This window comes from Mytilus edulis, chromosome 2 (genome assembly GCF_963676685.1).
Source record: "Mytilus edulis chromosome 2, xbMytEdul2.2, whole genome shotgun sequence".
NCBI lineage: Eukaryota > Metazoa > Mollusca > Bivalvia > Mytilida > Mytilidae > Mytilus > Mytilus edulis.
The window spans coordinates 86323182-86347439 of record NC_092345.1 but is presented as its reverse complement, the minus strand read 5'-3'; the positions used below and the strand labels follow the sequence as shown (position 1 = coordinate 86347439).

Genomic DNA, 24258 nt, shown 5'->3' with positions numbered 1-24258 from the left:
TTTCTATGAAGGTAAATCTGTACTTGTTTTAGAATTTCCAAGTTTTCCCCAGCCAATGAATATATTAATGGGCAAAATAAGTATCAATGTTCTCCTCCTGTCCTTTTAACATGGTAATGGGATGATTATTTGGTCAAAACTTTATGAAAAGGATGCTAACTGAATTGACTCGTATAGATTGGGTCATTCCCAGTACCTTATGTTGTCCATCTTTAATTTAATTTCTGTATTGGATTTGGTTTTTTTTGTGGTTCCATATCTGAAACTTGTCTTTTCCATTTAATTTTTCACTATGCCAAGTTTCATGCTGTTACCATAAAGTTATAATTGTTCCGATATCCCCTGTACTATGTTAAATATGGTGCTGCAGTTATTTTGTAACAAATGCATTGATTTGGAAATAAAATCTATGTTGGTCTTTTATCATTTTAACATGCTACAAATATTCATTACAATAACCCTATGACACTTAAATAATAGGATTCTTTTCTTTTGATCCTGTCATCATTGATGAATTTAGACATTTTGTTTGTAATTAGGTCACAGGTGAACACAGTGTCGCAGAAGAACCCAGGAGTGTCACTATCAGATGAACCTGGTTTGAAAAGATTTGTTCAGTTGATTATACCACTGTTAATTGAATGTTGGATAGAGTCTAGCAGTATTGGAGCATTTACTGGAAAAGGTACCTTGTCACTTGAATATATTATATCATACTTTTAAAACTTTTTATCTGCTATTTGGTTTATGTCAATATCACAACCATTTTGTCAAACATTAAGATTGATACTGTAAGTTGAAGAGCATTAGTAAAGGTACAAATTAAGCTAGAAATATTGATAGAAAATGGAGCTCCACTTCAAGATATTTAAAAAAAAAAAGAATGCTGGGAAAAGGCTGACTCAGAATTTTATCTTATGTAGATTCTGTTTACATTTTGGTAAATGACCTGTTAGGAGATATTGAAGTCTTATATGAAAAGAATAATGTTTTCCCTGCATCTAAGGAAAAAAAACCAAGGCGTCTAAATATAGTGTAATGAATGCAATGCAGTTTTTATGTCAATTTAGGTTTGAATGCCCTGGTTACAGCTGATTCCCTGCCACTAAGAACCAGTGTAGTGAATGTGATACAGTTATTATGTCTTTTTAGGTTTGAATGCCCTAGTTACAGCTGATTCCCTGCCACTAAGAACCAGTGTAGTGAATGTGATACAGTTATTATGTCTTTTTAGGTTTGAATGCCCTAGTTACAGCTGATTCCCTGCCACTAAGAACCAGTGTAGTGAATGTGATACAGTTATTATGTCTTTTTAGGTTTGAATGCCCTAGTTACAGCTGATTCCCTGCCACTAAGAACCAGTGTAGTGAATGTGATACAGTTATAATGTCTTTTTAGGTTTAAATGCCCTGGTTACAGCTGATTCCCTGCCACTAAGAACCAGTGTAGTGAATGTGATACAGTTATTATGTCTTTTTAGGTTTAAATGCCCTGGTTACAGCTGATTCCCTGCCACTAAGAACCAGTGTAGTGAATGTGATACAGTTATAATGTCTTTTTAGGTTTAAATGCCCTGGTTACAGCTGATTCCCTGCCACTAAGAACCAGTGTAGTGAATGTGATACAGTTATTATGTCTTTTTAGGTTTAAATGCCCTGGTTACAGCTGATTCCCTGCCACTAAGAACCAGTGTAGTGAATGTGATACAGTTATAATGTCTTTTTAGGTTTAAATGCCCTGGTTACAGCTGATTCCCTGCCACTAAGAACCAGTGTAGTGAATGTGATACAGTTATAATGTCTTTTTAGGTTTAAATGCCCTGGTTACAGCTGATTCCCTGCCACTAAGAACCAGTGTAGTGAATGTGATACAGTTATAATGTCTTTTTAGGTTTAAATGCCCTAGTTACAGCTGATTCCCTGCCACTAAGAACCAGTGTAGTGAATGTGATACAGTTATAATGTCTTTTTAGGTTTAAATGCCCTAGTTACAGCTGATTCCCTGCCACTAAGAACCAGTGTAGTGAATGTGATACAGTTATAATGTCTTTTTAGGTTTAAATGCCCTAGTTACAGCTGATTCCCTGCCACTAAGAACCAGTGTAGTGAATGTGATACAGTTATAATGTCTTTTTAGGTTTAAATGCCCTGGTTACAGCTGATTCCCTGCCACTAAGAACCAGTGTAGTGAATGTGATACAGTTATAATGTCTTTTTAGGTTTAAATGCCCTAGTTACAGCTGATTCCCTGCCACTAAGAACCAGTGTAGTGAATGTGATACAGTTATAATGTCTTTTTAGGTTTAAATGCCCTAGTTACAGCTGATTCCCTGCCACTAAGAACCAGTGTAGTGAATGTGATACAGTTATAATGTCTTTTTAGGTTTAAATGCCCTGGTTACAGCTGATTCCCTGCCACTAAGAACCAGTGTAGTGAATGTGATACAGTTATAATGTCTTTTTAGGTTTAAATGCCCTAGTTACAGCTGATTCCCTGCCACTAAGAACCAGTGTAGTGAATGTGATACAGTTATTATGTCTTTTTAGGTTTAAATGCCCTAGTTACAGCTGATTCCCTGCCACTAAGAACCAGTGTAGTGAATGTGATACAGTTATAATGTCTTTTTAGGTTTAAATGCCCTGGTTACAGCTGATTCCCTGCCACTAAGAACCAGTGTAGTGAATGTGATACAGTTATAATGTCTTTTTAGGTTTAAATGCCCTAGTTACAGCTGATTCCCTGCCACTAAGAACCAGTGTAGTGAATGTGATACAGTTATAATGTCTTTTTAGGTTTAAATGCCCTGGTTACAGCTGATTCCCTGCCACTAAGAACCAGTGTAGTGAATGTGATACAGTTATTATGTCTTTTTAGGTTTGAATGCCCTAGTTACAGCTGATTCCCTGCCACTAAGAACCAGTGTAGTGAATGTGATACAGTTATTATGTCTTTTTAGGTTTAAATGCCCTAGTTACAGCTGATTCCCTGCCACTAAGAACCAGTGTAGTGAATGTGATACAGTTATAATGTCTTTTTAGGTTTAAATGCCCTAGTTACAGCTGATTCCCTGCCACTAAGAACCAGTGTAGTGAATGTGATACAGTTATAATGTCTTTTTAGGTTTGAATGCCCTAGTTACAGCTGATTCCCTGCCACTAAGAACCAGTGTAGTGAATGTGATACAGTTTTTATGTCAATTTAGGTTTGAATGCCCTAGTTACAGCTGATTCCCTGCCACTAAGAACCAGTGTAGTGAATGTGATACAGTTATTATGTCTTTTTAGGTTTAAATGCCCTGGTTACAGCTGATTCCCTGCCACTAAGAACCAGTGTAGTGAATGTGATACAGTTATTATGTCTTTTTAGGTTTGAATGCCCTAGTTACAGCTGATTCCCTGCCACTAAGAACCAGTGTAGTGAATGTGATACAGTTATTATGTCTTTTTAGGTTTAAATGCCCTGGTTACAGCTGATTCCCTGCCACTAAGAACCAGTGTAGTGAATGTGATACAGTTATTATGTCTTTTTAGGTTTAAATGCCCTGGTTACAGCTGATTCCCTGCCACTAAGAACCAGTGTAGTGAATGTGATACAGTTATTATGTCTTTTTAGGTTTAAATGCCCTGGTTACAGCTGATTCCCTGCCACTAAGAACCAGTGTAGTGAATGTGATACAGTTATTATGTCTTTTTAGGTTTAAATGCCCTAGTTACAGCTGATTCCCTGCCACTAAGAACCAGTGTAGTGAATGTGATACAGTTATTATGTCTTTTTAGGTTTAAATGCCCTAGTTACAGCTGATTCCCTGCCACTAAGAACCAGTGTAGTGAATGTGATACAGTTATAATGTCTTTTTAGGTTTAAATGCCCTGGTTACAGCTGATTCCCTGCCACTAAGAACCAGTGTAGTGAATGTGATACAGTTATAATGTCTTTTTAGGTTTAAATGCCCTAGTTACAGCTGATTCCCTGCCACTAAGAACCAGTGTAGTGAATGTGATACAGTTATAATGTCTTTTTAGGTTTAAATGCCCTGGTTACAGCTGATTCCCTGCCACTAAGAACCAGTGTAGTGAATGTGATACAGTTATAATGTCTTTTTAGGTTTAAATGCCCTAGTTACAGCTGATTCCCTGCCACTAAGAACCAGTGTAGTGAATGTGATACAGTTATTATGTCTTTTTAGGTTTAAATGCCCTAGTTACAGCTGATTCCCTGCCACTAAGAACCAGTGTAGTGAATGTGATACAGTTATAATGTCTTTTTAGGTTTGAATGCCCTGGTTACAGCTGATTCCCTGCCACTAAGAACCAGTGTAGTGAATGTGATACAGTTATTATGTCAGTATGTTATAAAGAAATACCCAAGTTCTATGACTAATGTGGCGGTGAACCGTTCGATGGAGAACCAGTGTGAATCAGACAACCATTTAAACATCCAAAATAAGATACAGGTACTATATTAGTCAATTCATCATATACACTGCATGGTTAGAAGATAAGATTCCTGTAACTTAGACAATGAAACATACACATATTTTACTTGTTCCTAATACTACATTGTAATTGTAAAAGTACATTGAATTGAGTATTTAACTCTATTTGTGGTTACATTCCTACTCTAATTACATTAGCATTCAAATGTCTTATATATACAAAGTTTGAGTCCCTAAATAAATATTACCAATTATAGTATTTTGTCTGCTGTCTTCAAAACCATACTAGATAGACAGAAACTTTGAACATCAATAAAAATCAGTAGTAGAGGATGTAAAAACAAGAATGTGTCCCATCCACACTATCAATTTCTATGTTCAGTGGCATAGGCGGATCCAGGGGGGACCCGGGCCCCCCCTTTTGTGGGAAAAATTTGGTTGATTATATAGGGAATCATTGAAGCATGACTGGAGCGGGCCCCCTCTTAGGTCAGTCAGCGGGCCCCCCCTTAGGAAAAGTTCTGGATCCGCCACTGAGTGGACAGTGAAAATGGGGGAAAATTTCTAATTTGGCATTAAAATTAGAAAGATCATATCATAGGGAACATGTATACTAAGTTTCAAGTTGATTGGACTTCATCTTCATCAAAAACTACCTCAACCAAAAACTTTAACCTGAATCGGGACATCCATCAAATGACTTCTTATTGTTTTAACTCTTTCTTTACCAATTACCAGGCCTGGGGCCATTACATTACAATTACTTTGTGATTCTTCCATTACAATTACAATTACATTTTTTTCACACATATAATGCATTACATTACAATTAGTTTGCCTGTGTAATGCATTACATTACACATTACTTTTTCAATATAAAAACTAAAAACATTTCAAAAAACAGATTTTTATAGAAATTGATAAATATTACAGGGGTATATGTAGATATATATAAAGTGTTAGTGACATAGACTTCAAATACTGGTTAATCAATATGTCCATTGAACTTAATTATCATAAGAGGTTCAAAAGTGATGTCATTAAGAGAACAGCGATCAGTTCTAGTTCTGTACACCTTTCTGGCAATACTAAAAAGCCTTTCTACAGCAGCTGATGTGTGTGAAATGACTAAATACTTGATAGCTGTATTAGCCAAAGAAGAAAGGCACACTGAATTTGACTTCCATCATTCCAGTGCATTGATTGAAATTTCTTCACATGGCTCAGACAAGTAGATGTCAACATCATGTACTGCACCATACCTGTGTCTATACTCTTTGATGGAGTAGTAGGAGGCATGAAACTGGAAAAGTCACTTTTAAGATTCTTAGGTGGTGGTAAAAAATAAATAAATTATCATCTAATTTTGTTTCTTACATTGATGCAAGGTGTGTATAGAATTATGAAAATGTCATCTTCATATTTTTTCCATTCATCTATATAGTTTTGTTTGATAAATTTTTATAAGATTTTTCATTGAACACCAAACCATCAAACACCAAAATATTCCTAATATCATTTTAAACTAATATCAGAAACCAAAATCAAGACTTGATAATTTTTACCATTTTATATTTATTACCTTAATGAGGGCCCTCATGGGGTTTTTGATTATGTGATTACTTGGCCGTTTTTTTAATGATTATTTGATTATTAAGCCAAATATTTCATGATTATTTGATTACCTAGGACTGTATTTTTAGTTTATGATTATTTGATTACTAAAGATAAGCAAATATTTAATGATTATGTGATTATATTGGCAAAAAAATGGTGATTATGTGATTACTAGGACCCCCCCATGAGGGGCCTTCTTAATGTGTGGTTTAAAGATTGATGTAATTTATTTAATACAGTAATTAACTGTGACAAAAATGTTATTCCATACTTTCTTTTGTTTTTGTTAATATTCTATTTTTATTATACAACATTCTTCAATTTTATGTATTTTACCAATTTGTAATGAAAAGTAATGTACTGTAATGGAGGCATTACATCAATTTTTAACTAAAGTAATCATTACATTACATGCAATTGTAATGCAGAAAATGTGCATTACAAATTACTTTGCATTACATCCAAAAAATGTAATATTACAATGCATTACAATTACAAATTACCATTACCCCAGGCCTGCCAATTACATGTGTTAAGCACTTGATTTGAATATTTTCACTAGAAAAAAAAGAGTAACCTTATACTTTAAATTAATATGATCAGTCTTTTTCGGGATTACTGCTAAGGCATTTGGGAAATAGATCTCAATAATTGAAAGTATTATTATATATTACAGAAAGGCTGGTTGCGGAAAAATTACTTCACAGATTTAAAAAATCATTTAATGAAAGACTTTCCTTATTCTGTACACGTTGCAGCAAAGAAAAAAGAAAAGCTTGACAATCAATCTATGCCGGTAAGAAAAGTTAAAATTTGAAAACAGATTAGAAATAAACGAATAATGTCCATCCATTGGTGAAGTAGTCTTTAAATATAAGTCCACATATACCACTAAGACTTGCAAACTGTCAAGACTGTGCATATTAAGTATCAAAAAGATAGCAGAAATTGTTCATTCTAGAATAATGAATCAAGATGACTCAAAAAGAAATGTGGCAAGGAGTAGAGCTGTCATACCAGAGAAGTAGTCTGACAATAATTCATATTTATTATACATTTTATTGGAAATAGATGTCTGTTACATATTTCAATTCCTTATTTTTTAAAACTTAAATTTTTGATGATTTAGCATGCAGATAAATTAACATTTGTGTTTGATTGTGTGTATTTACAGGATGCTGTGTGTAACCTAAATGTAGCTGTATGTGACATCATGACACATTTTCTGTCTGGTGAAGAAGATGTAAAGGATAAATGGGAAATAACTGTTGTGAAGTATCTAGAAGATGTTATCAGCCAGAATTCTCAAGATAGACAACGAACTAGAGTTGTTATTGAAATCATTAATAGATTGGTCAGACATTCAAAGACAAGTAATTCTATATTTAATTAATATAATAACTTGGGAACCTGACATGGGACTTGAATCTTTTATGATAGCTTAATTACATGGTCACAGGGTAAAAAAAATCTAAACTAGTAAAAACTATTACTGTGGATTTCATTTTGATTCGTTGGAGTCCAATTTCCATTGATTTCATGGGTACAGGTAAACTACCAATTAAGGTAGCACAATACAAAGATTTGTTCACTTCCAATCAGACAACTTTAAACTGATGTAATTCATTTCATCCTTCTTTATATCTTATAAATGAGGTACCAAAAGAAAGAAGAAAGATTGATCTTTCAAATAGTGATAATTTTCATTATGACATAATTATTACATAATTAATTGTTATGTAATTAGTCGCTATATTGTGATGTCCACACTTGAATGAATTTAGCATCTCTGTTCTTCATAGCATCCCAAATATTTTAAAGATTCTTGTACAACACAGCTTGACCTCCAAAACTGTGTCTCAGATTTCCAAAAACATCAATAGAACAAATTTTATACCCAATTGAATTTAGTGATCTATAATGAATTGATGTTGCAAACTTCATTGAAGATTTATGAGAGAATGAAATACAATAGGAAAAATCTGAGACACAGTTTTGGAGATCAAACTGTGTTGTGCAAGAATCTATAAAAAAATTTAGGATGCTATGAAGAACAAAGAAGCTAAATTCATTCAAGTATGGACATCACAGAATGGCAACTAATTGCATAACAATTAATTATGTAATAATTATGTCATAATGAAATTATCACAATTTGAAAGATTAATCCTTCTTCTTTCTTTTGGTACCTCATTTATAAAATTTAAAGAAAGATGAGTGGAATTACATCAGTTTAAAGATGTCTGATTGGGGATGACAAATCTTTGTATTGTGCTACCTTAAATGTTCATAAATTATTAATTTTCTATAGGCTTGAATGAAGAATTTGTTAAAACCATGAAATTAAATATCCACAAAACATGCAAGTTTTTCTCAATGATCGAAAGATGGTTTCCACAGAAATAAACAAATCAACAGTTATATTGAGTCTAAGTTTTCTTTATTTGTACCTATAACTTTAAAATAGATATATTATTTAAAGAAAGACATTTATTACATATTGAAGGCAAATTTAATGAAATTTTGCAAATTAGGTTAAATTTTATATACATAGACGAACACCCAGAATGGAAATGAAAATGCAGTTTTGACTAATATATGATTTCTTTTCTTGTTCAGAAATGAAAGCTATACTGTTTTAAAAAAATATTTACAATTTTTTTTTAAACTTTTGCATAAGACAATTTTTAGTAAAGTTAGAATGGAAATGACTATTATGGTATTTTATTGCAGTAAATGTAGACAGTGTTGTTGGTGTAATGATACAGAAGTATAAGAGAAGTCATCCATTATCATCAGACAAAAAGTTATTGTTTAATTTCTTTGCTGGAATTGTATTACACCAAGAATATAAACAGAAAGTTGGGTATGTATTACTTTGGAATCACAAATGACTATTTATTCAAGTAATTTAATCAACATGAATACATGCTACCTTGAGTCAATGACATTGTATTATTGCATTTTTTGTTCACTTATAAGCTGGCTTTCTCTTAGGGTTATAAAAGATCATTTGATCTGTCCAATGTGTTGCCTTTGTATATAACATATAATTCTACAGTAACATGTAACATTTTATCATTGTTCTTTGGTAACATTAATACATGTATTGTCTCTCTCCTTGACCTGTTCTATTGTAGGGATGGTATCATTGAAACATTTATGATCTTCTCTTGATTTGTTCTGTTGTAGATCTGATATCATTGATACATTTATGAACTCTGCCCTTGACCCTTTTAGGTTGTAGATCTGATACATTAATACATTTATGAACTCTGCCCTTGACCTTTTATGTTGTAGATCTGATTTCATTGATACATTTATGAACTCTGCCCTTGACCTTTTATGTTGTAGATCTGATATCATTGATACATTTATGAACTCTGCCCTTGACCTTTTATGTTGTAGATCTGATATCATTGATACATTTATGAACTCTGCCCTTGACCTTTTATGTTGTAGATCTGATTTCATTGATACATTTATGAACTCTGCCCTCGACCTTTTATGTTGTAGATCTGATATCATTGATACGTTTATGAACTCTCCCTGACCTTTTATGTTGTAGATCTGATATCATTGATACATTTTATAAACTCTGCCCTTGACCTTTTATGTTGTAGATCTGATATCATTGATACATTCATGAACTCTCTCCCTGACCTTTTATGTTGTAGATCTGATATCATTGATACATTTATGAACTCTCTCCCTGACCTGTTCATTGATATGGTTAGTAATAACCAAGAGATGGCAGTACATATTTTGAGAGTGATGAAAACAGCGGCATGCCAGAATTGTTGGATTTTGTTACAACAGCTCAACAAGTTTATCTGTAAAACTGCAGGTTAGTATTATAAAGAGGTTATTGAAAAAAATAAAAATGGGGTAGATGCTAATGATTATAAAATTAAGAGATGCAGTATGATTGCCAATGAGAAAACTATCCAACAGTGTCATAATAGTATGAATTTATGAGACAGTTTGACCAAGACAGCATCTTTAATGTACTAAAGAGAAAAAATATCAAATTACCATTGAAGAAATGATTGGTTACCAATGCAACTTGCCCAGTATGGTTTTGTTACCAATGCAACTTGCCCAGTATGGTTTTGTTACCAATGCAACTTGCCCAGTATGGTTTTGTTACCAATGCAACTTGCCCAGTATGGTTTTGTTACCAATACAACTTGCCCAGTATGGTTTTGTTACCAATGCAACTTGCCCAGTATGGTTTTGTTACCAATGCAACTTGCCCAGTATGGTTTTGTTACCAATGCAACTTGCCCAGTATGGTTTTGTTACCAATGCAACTTGCCCAGTATGGTTTTGCATCTGAGTTCATGACATCCCCTCAATTTTGTATTTTACTTTGGTTTGTCTTCTTAATCAATTGATGAGATTTAAACATAACTGAACTAATGTTGCACAATTGTATTAATTGATTAGTAGTTGCTTGACCTACTTCCTCTATCCATTGTATGGTGTCCTATATAAGTAAACATATTGATTGATTTTCAATACATTAGAATATGATAAAAAGATAATTATAAAGTTACATAGTTGATCTGTAAACATTTATTTACAAGTAAGTACACATCTTTTATATTATATTTTGCTGCGTTGTCACTTTATTTTTCTAATTAACACATATTTGTAGAAAATGGAGATATATTGAAGATTGATCTTGTGTCTCAAAAGAGCTTACTAGAGCTTGTGTTTTATGTACCTGAATTACAGAAGAGCTCATTAAAGGTGTATGCTGATCTTGTGAGAAATGAAGTCTTTCCTGTTCAGTCTGCTCTTTATATTCTGCAGATAATTCATCATAGGTATGGTAGTATTGTAAATTAAAATAATATTTATGGTACTAATGTTCTTCCACCAAATTAACATTTCATACAAAGTCTCTCATAGATTTGTTTGACTAGAGTATACAAATTCTTGTAAAAAAGTTAAAAATGATATTTCTTTGTATATAAATTTGAAAAGGGTAATAGAATTTACCAAACATTGAATAATTAAACTGACCACACTAACCTTAAACACACAACTTCTGAGAAAACATGTACCGGTATGTAAAATGTGGCATCACAATGTACACACACATCTGTGTACCAATTGTACTTGTGAATTTTACATGTCAATTTAAAACAGTCATTGCTATCATTAACTCTTAAGCAACTATAAAATCAGAAGTAAGCTGCAACATATATCTTACATTCAAGTTTATTGATTCAGTTGTTCTTGTAATTTTATGGTATTGATTATATATAAGAAGATGTGGTATTAATGCCAATGAGACAACTCGCATCCATGTCACAATTTGTAAAAAATTAACCTACAGTCAAACCTGATTAAACCGGACCCTGAATAAACCGGTTTCCTGTCCATTCCGGCCGAAAATGAAAGTCCCATATTTTTCCTTTCAAAGTCTTTGTTAAAATACCCTTTGTAAACCGGACCCTGTGTATTCCGAATTCCGGTCTAATTATGAAGTCCCAATACTCTTAGTTACATTAATTATTACCTGTCAAAACCGGTTTGTCTAATTAATTTCAATGATCGATATGCAATCAAAACATATTTTTATACGACCGCAAAATTTGAAAATTTTTTCGTCGTATATTGCTATCACGTTGTCGTCGTCGTCGTCGTCGTCGTCGTCGTCCGAATACCTATAGTTTTCGCACTCTAACTTTAGTAAAAGTGAATGGAAATCTATGAAATTTTAACACAAGGTTTATGACCACAAAAGGAAGGTTGGTATTGATTTTGGGAGTTTTGGTCCCAACATTTTAGGAATTAGGGGCCAAAAAGGGCCCAAATAAGCATTTTCTTGGTTTTCGCACTATAACTTTAGTTTAAGTTAATAGAAATCTATGAAATTTTGACACAAGGTTTATGACCACAAAAGAACGGTTGGGATTGATTTTGGGAGTTTTGGTTTCAACAGTTTAGGAATTAGGGGCCAAAAAAGGGCCCAAATAAGCATTATTCTTGGTTTTCGCACAATAACTTTAGTTTAAGTAAATAGAAATCAATGAAATTTAAACACAATGTTAATGACTACAAAAGGAAGGTTGGTATTGATTTTGGGAGTTTACCCAACAGTTTAGGAATTAGGGGCCAAAAAGGGACCCAAATAAGCATTTTTCTTGGTTTTCGCACCATAACGTTAGTATAAGTAAATAGAAATCTATGAAATTTAAACACAAGGTTTATGACCATAAAAGGAAGGTTGGTATTGATTTTGGGAGTTTTGGTCTCAACAGAATAAGGGGCCCAAAGGGTCCAAAATTAACCTTTGTTTGATTTCATCAAAATTGAATAATTGGGGTTCTTTGATATGCTGAATCTAACTGTCATAACTGTGTATGTAGATTCTTAACTTTTGGTCCCGTTTTCAAATTGGTCTACATTAAGGTCCAAAGGGTCCAAAATTAAACTTAGTTTGATTTTGACAAAAAATGAATCAGTTAGGTTCTTTGATATGCTGAATCTAAAAATGTACTTAGATTCTTGATTATTGGCCCAGTTTTCAAGTTGGTCCAAATCGGGGTCCAAAATTAAACTTTGTTTGATTTCATCAAAAATTGAATAAATGGGGTTCTTTGATATACCAAATCTAACTGTGTATGTAGATTCTTCATTTTTGGTCCTGTTTTCAAATTGGTCTACACTAAAGTCCAAAGGGTCCAAAATTAAACTTAGTCTGATTTTAACAAAAATTGAAATCTTGGGGTTCTTTGATATGCTGAATCCAAAAATGTACTTAGCTTTTTTATTATGGGCCCAGTTTTCAAGTTGGTCCAAATCAGGATCCAAAATTATTATATTAAGTATTGTGCAATAGCAAGTCTTTTCAATTGCACAGTATTGCGCAATTGCAAGAAATATCTAATTGCACAATATTGTGAAATAACAAATTTTTTTTTAATTAGAGTTATCTTTCTTTGTCCAGAATAGTAAGCAAGAAATATCTAATTGCAAAATATTGTGCAATAGCAAGATTTTTTTTTAATTGGAGTTATCTTTCTTTGTCCAGAATCAACTTAAATCTTTGTTATATACAATATACAATGTATATTCACTTTTTACTACCAACTGATAAATTAAAATAATCTTTACCATTCAGTGATAACAAGCAGTTTTTTTACATCTTAATATTTTATGATGTATTTAAATGAGTAGTTATTGTTGCAAACTCCATTAGAAATTTTAATTGAGATTAGTTTTGGAATAAGGGAAAGGGGGATGTGATTAAAAAAATTGGGTTCAATTTTTCTCATTTGAAATTTCATAAATAAAAAAGAAAATTTCTTCAAACATTTTTTTGAGAGGATTAATATTCAACAGCATAGTGAATTGCTCTAAGAGAAAACAAAAATTTTAAGTTCATTAGAACACATTCATTCTGTGTCAGAAACCTATGCTGTGTCAACTATTTAATCACAATCCAAATTTAGAGCTGAATCCAGCTTGAATGTTGTGTCCATACTTGCCCCAACCGTTCAGGGTTCAACCTCTGCGGTCGTATAAAGCTACGCCCTGCGGAGCATCTGGTTTTATACAATATGGCTTTTCGTGATAATCAATTAGTCAGGTGTCAAACTGTGAACCTACAATCGTACAGTAGTGAGCTGTATTATTTATTAAAACTTATAAACGTGTCAATTAAACGAAAAGACACACCGAATATATCTCGGATTGAACTTACTTTCTAACTTGGATAAACAAATTTAAATCCCGGAGTAAGAGATTCACATCGTGATTTCGAAATCATGGGTTCCCTGTTGTGAACCCCTAAACAAATGACCTAGATAATGAAAAACACCCGGATGACAACAATCAATGGATATTGTACACTGTACGACAATGTTTCGAAAGTGATGAAATTACGTTTGATAATATTCTGGCTTTTTAATCGGCCATTCTAACATTTCAAATTATTGATCATGGGAGTAAATCGCAACTCTCGTCTTACAATCCAAACAACGCGAGCATTATAATGCAAATGCAAACAATGAAAAACGAAGTGAGAGTATTTTAATTTATCAGATATAATTTACAATCAGAGAGAACTTTTACATGCAAAATGTCGGACGTCACAAGTCATTAACTTCCGGTCAAAACGGAAACCTGAATAAACCAGCTCACTGTCCAAACCGGCCCTTTTTCATAGTCCCGTAGCCGGCCGGTTTATACAGGTTTTACTGTACTTTCAGCTAAATATAAAAAAAAAGGCTATTAATGTTAATCAGTATCCAAATAATATGAAAGAATAACTATAATTCTAATTTGACGACCTATATATTGTCAACGAGTATGATCACAGTATATCTGCTTTTTGCGCAAGCACAAACATACACGAAAATGACTGTTCTTCGTTACTGTCACCTTATTTGTGCTACCAGGTATTCTCAATTTGTGACATAAAAACCCACAGAAATTGGGTTTGGCATTTCTTATGGTATTTTAATCCTCGCTTTGCTTGAGATAAAATAATCAAATAGAATTGAAAAACCCATGGTTAAATGAAAACTAATCTATGGCTGCCATGAATTATTTCTTAAATATATATATGTGCATGAAATCATAAATGAGGTTGTCAAATCTTCACATTTGTTATTGAACATAACTTCTGACTTTATTCTGTTTTAGAAAGAAACAATTACATCTTTTCTAGTATAAATACATTACAGCAGATTAACGTCCATATAAAATCTTCAATATATTGTTATCAGGTATTCCAAATTGGATCATACACCAAATGCAGATGCTGAATATATTAGTTTTATGATGAGTGTTCTACTTGGTGAGTGTTTATTCTATAGTTGCCATTGAAGGTGTCCAAGGTGTTAAACTTAAGTCCATCCCCTTACAACCACATTCCTATTCAATTCCTTGGGGGTCACTCAGCTGTTTCACATCTGATCTTTGAACCATTACGAAATTCACCACTGGTTAATTTTTCTTCTTATCCCCAAGTAATTAACTACTTTTCATCTTTCCACCGTCAATTCAACCCCTTTTCGTAGCACCCTGCTACTAGATGAAGCAACCATCTGCGTTCCAGTTGATTGGCGGAGTGTCCATGTCCAAGGGGCTTGGCTACCCACTATACCAAGTGTCGTCGACAGGGCCTGGAGCAAAATTTTCCCAGCTGAGATACTGACTCCCAAAGGGCTAATGATAAATTGTGTAACTGTTTCATTAGAATGTAAACAAAATTGACAAGAGACAATAGCTTTAGACATTACTTTGATCCCTTTAATGACCATTTTATAACTGTTTATTCACAATTGTGTAATCTAGTTATGTTTTGATGCACACAAATAATATATGCATTTGTTTTTCTTTCAAAAAATGTCCTGTGTCATATTTTGAGTGTAAAAATGTTAAATCAAATAATTGCTACCATTCATGCTTATTTAAATGAATATTAGAATAAAAAGTGCATAAGTTTGAAGAGCATGAAAAAGCATAGAAAACAGTGCTTAAATATAATCTGCCATGAAGTCGTGATCACATCAACTTGAAACTGTATTCATATATTTTTAGGAGCAATTGGTGGTGAGAAAGGAGACAGATATGGATGTGAAATTAATGAGGCTGCTGCCAACAATTTTCTAGCAGAAAGTAATCAATGGGAGAGAACTTGTGTTCTATCAGAGGTAAAACAAAACACAAAGTGATGTTTCTAAATATTAAATTTTAAATGTATTGAATATAGTTATGCTATGGTATGTATGTTTAATTGTTTATTGTCTGCTGTACACATGATGTTTTTTTCTTCTTAAGGAATGATGTAATATTTTTTCTGTCTATTCGAAATAACATAAAAAATGTGGTGCATACTGAATAACCCGCGTAAAGTATGCACCACATTTTTTATGTTATTTCGAATAGACATTACAGTTATTTGTTATAATTTAATTCTGAATTCATTTTAAACCGGAGAAAACCATGAAAAAACGTTGATGATGTCATGGTCACATGACCAAATTATGTATATGGGCTGATAAACAAAACAATGTCAGCCAATCAAAAGACTCGTTACATCCAAAATTAAAATTATTCACAAATACTTAAGTAAATAGGTGCCACTTTGTTACAATAGTAAAATAATGATAAAATTCCTGCAACTTGCATAGGAACTGTGAAATCAAAAAGATGCTTTACCACTGTAAATTCAGAAATTATTTCGAAGTTTTTATTATTGTTAAAAATGTGACAGGGTTATAGTCGTAATAATTTAAACTCACATCTTGAAATTTTTAATATGAATAAAATAGGATTTTTCTCAATATCACAAAAATTAAAACCACATTCAAGTCCAAAATGACAAAATCGCAATAGTATATGCACGCAATAATTTGTGAATTTACAGTACACACAATGTCAAACAATCCTACCAAATATGAGAGGTCTCTGTAATTGGTCTCAGAGAAGTTGTATTCACAAGTTGTCATTGTCTTACAATATTGTTAACTAGTAAAAAAAATTCTATATGATGAAATAGTATGGTCAACTATATATGATGACAAACCATCTTACTAAGAATAAGAGCTTTCAGTCAAATGATGTCATTGCCTTCACAAGGTGTAAATGTGTTGATATAGTTTTCAATAGTAAAGAAATGGTAAAAGTCTCATATAATCCTGTAAACTTGTTATACAAAGTGACAGTAAAGTTAGGTCAACCACACATGACAATAAACAGTATTACCAAGTATGATAGCTTTCTGTCACATGTTATCAGGGGAGTTGGATTCACAAGGTGTCAATGTGTATTGACAAAAAGTATAAAAGTAACAAAAAAACAACTTCTGTAAAAAAGATCAAATCAAAGTAAAGTTATATTATGGTCAAGAGAGTAATATGCTAAATATTGAAAATAATTTACCAAGTATGAAAGCTGTCTATCAAAGTGGGAGTAAGATACCAGAAGAGACATTCAAACTCATCGATCGAAAAATAAACTGACAACACCATGGCTAAAAAAGAAAAAGACAAACAGACAAATGATAGTACACATGACACAACATATCAAGCAGTCTTTTGGTATTTTTTTGATTCTGAAGGACAAACAAACAAAGACTACATAATTATGTCCTCTGTGCAGGGAGCAATAATTTTTGGAATATGTTAAGAAAGAATAATAATTGTTTTTTGTAGGCAGTTAGTTCACATCTAACCCAGTATGGTGACCAAGAACAAATTGTACAAATTTTGTCAGGATTTTTGCAAGTAAGTCTATTACGTTGTGTTTTTTCCAAAGTTTGACAATTCTTCACCAGGACAGATGAGATATTAACTTAATGATTATGGATATTTTGGTGAATTATATGTCAATTTCAGTAGAAAACATGTCTCAAAATGACCAGTAAGGATAAACACTTGCTTTACAGCCCATCAGTGTCTTGACAGTGAGCTCTGATTCAACCTGCGTAGCCCATACATTTTACAGAAGCATAAAACAAAATTATGTATGACTAGTGTGATGTGCTTGAAACACCTTTCATGAAGAAGTTTTGTGGTTTATAGATGTATTTTACCAGCCAAAATAAACAAAAACATGACTCACACTGATAACTATGTCATAAATATTTCATTATTTCTGACTGCTTTTAGCAAATATGAAGCTTTTAAATACTAAATTGAGTTTGATAGATTCATTTTTTTGTTGTTGCAGAAATTGGATTCAAATTATACAGATGGTAATCTTATATCACTGATGATTTTGTCCAATCAGATGGATTTTTACAACTATCCAGTTACATCTACTCTAACAGAAAGTCTTGTTCCACATTTCTGGGTATTTTGTAAGAAAATAATAACAACAAGGAACATCTTGTTGAATGAGTCACTGGATGAGTTTAGAAATGGATGCTCTTCTGTTTTACAAAAGATGGTGGAATCTGTGTGTTGTATGGAGAATGGTTTATGTTTATTGGTTAAAATTCTAAAAGAAAACCTCCTTGGTAAGTTCTGTTTAAAAAATAAATAAATATATAAATTCATTATAAAGGCATATAACATGTTTAACCCCGCCACATTATTTATGTATGTGCCTGTCCCAAGTCAGGAGCCTGTAATTCAGTGGTTGTCGTTTGTTTATGTGTTACATATTTGTTTTTCATTCATTTTTTTTTTTATAAATAAGGCCGTTAATTTTCTCGTTTGAATTGTTTTACATTGTCTTATCAGGGCCTTTTATAGCTGACTATGCAGTATGGGCTTTACTCATTGTTGAAGGCTGTACTGTGATCTATAGTTGTTAATGTCTGTGTCATTTTGGTCTCTTGTGAACAGTTGTCTGATTGGCAATCATACCACATCTTCTTTTTTATATATAATTATATATATATAAAAAAAACATTATATTGATAGATGAAATCATCATTAATATTGAATATGACAACTTGATACCAATATGAAATTTACTACCCCTCCCCCCCCTTAATGGATCTATAGTGGTCACCACATGATGTTGTTTAAACCAACCACAATGTCAAGTATTTATCTGAGATGCAATTAATGCTGATAACAGACAGACTGATGTTTTATGAACATAATGATATGAAAGATGTATTTGATATCATAATTTTGGATTTTTGAATTCAAAGTGCAAATAAAGTTTCCCTGTTATTGTTTCTCCTTTGATAAAAATAAAACGTTTAGGTGAAAATGCAACATCTTTGTTTAGGATTGAAGAAAACATGCATCAATTAATTCCAGGGTTTAAAACAGAGGCTTCTCTTATATTAGTTACAGAAATATTAAGTTAGAATTTTACTCAATCAGATCAGTTAAAACAAAATAAAAAGATATTATAGTAACCACTGAATATTTAAGCTAATTGGTTCTGTCTATGGTTTAGTTTACAATAAATTACAAAAAAAAAGTTTTTTAATATTTAGTCTATGTTAAATATTGATCACTTTATATTTTAAAAAAACAGATACAAATACAAACCATTTAGAACTGAAGAAAGTTTGCCAAACTGGTTCGCTCTGGATAAGCCACTATGATAACTGGATAGACAGATTGAAAACTCCTGCCAATGTGATTCCTGAAATAACAACAACAGTTTCTTTAATTCAGGTAACTCAACTTTACTTTTCAATTAATTACTTATTCTTTATCTGGAAATAAATTTGGGACAATAAAACTGTCCTTTTAAAAAATAAGAATAGAAATAATGTCTAAAGATGCATTCAACCGACAAACTTTAAACTTTCATGGCAATTATAAGTAGTTTGGCCATATTAAAGTTTGAATTTACTACTTATGCATTTATAAAAATGTTTAACTCAAATGAATATTGAAAAATTGTGGGATAAATATTTTCAGACATACAATCAATTAAAAAACTTGAAATAGAGGTATAGTTCTGTGCATGGGCATAAAAAGTGCAAGGAAATGTTTAGTCTAGTTGAAATACACATGGTTCCACTGTAGATAGTGAGAAACTTTAAACAGCAAATATTATTAGCAAAACAAGAAAGACATATATAAGTCATAATGACCAGAATTGTCAATAGACTCCTTATAGAAGTTTTTATCCTAAAATCTCTATATACTTGTTTAATATTTCATGTTATTACCTTTAAAACTGTAATAGACTGATAGACATTTAAAACATATCTTATATTGTCACAATTGGACTGAAGCATGTGACGGATGACAGACTATTTTGCTAAATGGTTTTAATGTTGCACATTTTTTCTCAGGCGAGTTATACTGGCTTTTTAGAGACTCTTACTCATATTTTCATTACTGCAGTTTACTGCATTTTATTCTATTAATACTAATCAGAATATTATCATATTTCAGAAATCCTACCCTGAGCTGAGAGAACAACAGTGGTGGTCAGATTTTTCTTTCCTTGTGTCAAGACTTAAAATATAAATAAAATGTATTACTAGATGATTTCATTCCATTCAATATTTTTTTACACATTTTCCAATAATTATATACCTGAGAGAGCTGTATTTTCTTCATGGAAATGTTAAAATATTGATACTATCGTCTTTTTTTAAGGACAGTACACAAAAATTAGATGACCTACCTAGTGTACTTTTAAGGTGGTCAAGCAGATACATTTGAACTTAGTGATAAGATATTGTCTGGGATTTTTGTGTTTGGTCTTCCAAAGTTCAGTTTAAAGGAATTTACCACAATTCATCTGAACCCATAAGGATGAATGTTTTTTTATGCAGTAACAGAGGGGACATTTAATGTTATCCTTGTCTGTACATACATCCCAAAACTAGTTTCTGTTTACTAAATTTCAAGTTTGTCTCAACCAAATGGTAAGAAAATAATAGGCAATGCTTATTACCACAAAACATAGACCAAAGTCGAATTTGGATGGTGTCACTTTTACCATTCTATGCAAGCGGAGGCATAATGCATGTGCTATAGAAATTCTCAATTTATTTGTAATGTGTTAAGAAAAGATTGTTTGCGATCTTGTATAAAATAGACAGTTTTGCTAGCTGAGGGTTTTGATACGATTTTCATCTTTTCACACTTGGCAGATAAAGTCAGCATTTGAATCCACAAGGTAAATTAATGATTTTCATTGGTTGCAGTTGAACAGATAAACAATTATTGCCATATTTAAACATTAGATTATTAATCCTTTTGTTGAAATTCTTGGGCATTTTTCATGTGCAAATGTTAGATTACAACATATATATGTAGTTTTTGCTTTACAAACATTGCAAACACTGGACAACGCCATTTTTACACCTCCAAAATTTCGGATAGTACAGGTTTTGTCATTGGTCCAGAATGATGAAGTCAGAGTGGGTGTGGTCTATATCTGTTGACAGATGACACTACACTATACACAAGTTCTGTCTTAACCTTGCAAGGGTGAAGAAGGGGCAGGATTGCAGCCCTTGGTAGTGGGAGATGCAGAAATCTTCACAAGAAGGGGCCAGCCACAGTCATTCCCTATATAATCAATCATTTTTTTCCCACAAAAGGGGAGAGGTGCAGGGCCATATGCCCCCTCTAAATCCTACTAATCTACTCCTTACTCCTACAATGAGCAAAACCCATACTATTTAGTCGGCTATCAAATATCAAGACAAAAATGACACAATGTGAATCAATTCAAATGAAAAAAACAACAAACTGATTTATGACACAGAACAAGTATAATGGACATTAACCTATGACAAACAATGAGATACAGGCTCCTGAATTCTGGTAGACACGTTGAATATGTGTGTTTGTGAGCACTCAATCCTACACTAACCTAGGACAGTAGTTTAACAGCACAAAATAAGAGCAAACTGTTAAAATTGGTTTGAAATGGCTTGACAAATCAGATTTGTACTAAGCACAAAAAAACAATGCCAACAGAAACATAAACAAAGGTTGGAATTGAATTTGGCAACCTTTTTGGGAGTCTTAAATTGACAATAAGATTATAGTTTTGACTAATACAATGGATTCTCTTTAATTTTGAGATCATTGCTTATGGTGGCTCGGGCCTATTCGAAGTTTCTATCAGAAGTGCCATATTTTTTGTTATTTTATTCTTTACAGTTAATCAAATTGGTCCAAAAAAAATTAGGGGGTCGTGGACCATATAAGCTCAAAATTTTACTTTTTAGCAGGTATGTAAAAGGGACCATTTTTCAATGAAATGATAGGGAAAATAGAGGTTGACATATTTTTATCGGAATATAAAAAAAAAAGTTCAATGACACTTGAATCAAATCTAATATAAAAAGCTAAAATATAGCTTCAAAGGATGAGCAAATAAAAATCATAGGCGACTGATAAGGAATTTTTTTTATTTTGCCTTAAAACCCAAATTATGGGGGGGAAATGGTAAAAATGGGTGAATTGTCATTTTGAGCCTTTTACAGATACACATTATATATATAATAACGATAATATTCTTTTAGTGACATAACTACAATGATTTAACATTTCTGATCAATCAAAATATTTAAAAATATAATATTGAATTTACAACACATACGTTTCGTGTGCATTGTAATCCATGCGTGAAATTATGCGCAGTCATATGATCCCAACCCACCTTCAGGCTTTTTCAGTCCCCTCCAGATGAAGTCGAAGGGGACTTGAGTTTGCACTCTTGTCAGTTTTCCACATTTATTTTCTTCGTGCCTGAAGATATTGATTTGAAGATTGGTACAATGTATATAGGATTATCAAGACAAGTTCAAGATTTAGTTTTTATTGTGTTCAGGTCTGACGATTTTGTGCAGAATTATGGTCCTTAGACTTGGAAAATTCACTTAAATAATTAGTTTTCCTCGCCTTTTTTTCATCATGCTTGAAGAAATTGAATGAATAATTAGTATATAGTTCTATCGTGACAAGTTACAGATCAAGTTCAAATTTTGTTCCCGTCTGATGATATTGTGCAGAATTATAGTCCTTATATATATATGAGATACAAATTGATGTTAGCAGGTACTTTACAACCAACAGACTTTATAGTCAAATATTAACTAGAATTACAAAAGTTCCATGGAAAACAATAATGAATGCAGAATATAAGCATTTCATGCTTTTTTGTTGTTGACTGAACACAATCTAACTGATGGTCATATACAGACAACCGCATGAAATAGTATATAGACGATTTTTGTCAAGCCTGCAACACTTGTCGCAGAAAGCTCAACATAGGGATAGTGATCCAGCGGTGGCGGCGTTAGCTTACTTTCATATTTTAGGTGGAAGACCTGGATGCTTCATACTTTGTATATAGATGCCTCATGTTACAAATTTTCCGTCTGTCACATGTCCATTGTCCTTGACCTCATTTTCATGGTTCAGTGACTACTTGGAAAAAAAGTTGTAATTTTCTGTAAAGTCAATTTCTCTCTTATAATGAGTAATAGGATAACTATATTTGGTATGTGCGTACCTTGCAAGGTCCTCATGCCCGACAGACAGTTTTCACTTGACCTCGACCTCATTTCATGGATCAGTGAACAAGGTTAAGTTTTGGTGGTCAAGTCTCAGATACTATAATCAATAGGTCTAGTATATTCTGTGTATGGAATGATTGTAAGGTGTACATGTCAAACTGGCAGGTGTCATCTGAGCTTGACCTCATTTTCAGGGTTCAGTGGTTAAGTTAAGTTTTTGTCTTTTTGTCTTTTTCTTATACTGTATGCAATAGGTCTACTGTATTTGGTGTATGGAATAATTGTAAGGTGATCATGTCCAATGGGCAGGTGTCATCTGACCTTGACCTCATTTTCATGGTTCAGTGGTCAAGGTTAAGTTTTTGAGTTTTGTCTTTTTTGTTCTAATACTATATGCAAAGGTAAACTATAATATTTGGTGTATGGAAATATTTTATGATGTACATTTTAGTCTCACAGGTTTATTTGACCTTGGCCTCATTTTCAAGGTTCTTTGTTTGGTGTTCAGTTTTTGTGTTTTGGTCTGTTTTTCTTAAGCTTTAAGCAATAGGTCAACTGTATTTTTTGTATAGAAGGATTGTAAGCTGTACGTGTCTGCCTAGCATGGTTCATCTGACCTTGTCCTCATTTTTATGGTATAATGGTCAATGTTTAGTTTTCCTTCAAGTCTGTTTCTTGGAAACTATAAGCAATAGGTCAACTATATTTAGTGTATTGAATGATTGTGAGGTGTACATGTATTTCTTGTTTGGTTTATATGACGTTGACCTCATTTTCTTGGATCATGTTAAGTTTATGTGATAGTTGTAGTTATCTTTAGGACTATCAACATAATATCAATGATTAGTAAAGAAGGCGAGACATTTCAGAGTGTGCACTCTTGTTTTTTTTTAATGTCTGTTTAATTTAATGTCATAGATTAAACTAAAGACAAAGAACTGGACCTTCCTTCACTGTATTAGATACCTAAATAACACAAGTGTCCTTACACGCAAATAACGTTATATTGCTGAATCTTTTAAATGCTCCTAGTATCCTCTTTCTTTATTATTAACATCAATAATATCAGCAATCAAAGCCGAGCTTCAAATTTATCACGAAACTAACTAGAGGCAGCGTGAATCAGATGTAGATACTAAAAAATTATCAAAGATCTACTAGAGCACACACACTAAATGACTCTTTCATCCTGCAATAGTATTAAAACATTTAACTTCTATGCTTTACACATGTATTCCCCATTCCAAACTAAAAGACATTATTGGAAGAGTTTGTC

The 24258-nt window shown here is 32.5% G+C and overlaps 1 protein-coding gene across 3 annotated transcripts in view; it reads left to right on the top strand.

Moving 5' to 3' along the window:
* Positions 1-19986, top strand: part of LOC139513254 (testis-expressed protein 10-like) — a 30384-nt gene extending 10398 nt beyond the window's left edge. For all 3 annotated transcript variants that reach the window (XM_071301585.1, XM_071301584.1, XM_071301586.1), the window contains exons 4-16: positions 540-685; positions 4269-4453; positions 6729-6848; positions 7227-7425; positions 8786-8918; positions 9730-9899; positions 10713-10884; positions 14800-14870; positions 15617-15729; positions 17233-17304; positions 17750-18038; positions 19019-19161; positions 19894-19986. In XM_071301585.1, coding sequence (XP_071157686.1) covers positions 540-685; positions 4269-4453; positions 6729-6848; positions 7227-7425; positions 8786-8918; positions 9730-9899; positions 10713-10884; positions 14800-14870; positions 15617-15729; positions 17233-17304; positions 17750-18038; positions 19019-19161; positions 19894-19968 — 1888 coding nt within the window. In that variant the 3' untranslated portion in view covers positions 19969-19986. The remainder of the gene's footprint in view (positions 1-539; positions 686-4268; positions 4454-6728; positions 6849-7226; positions 7426-8785; positions 8919-9729; positions 9900-10712; positions 10885-14799; positions 14871-15616; positions 15730-17232; positions 17305-17749; positions 18039-19018; positions 19162-19893) is intronic.
* Positions 19987-24258: the final 4272 nt, after the last annotated feature.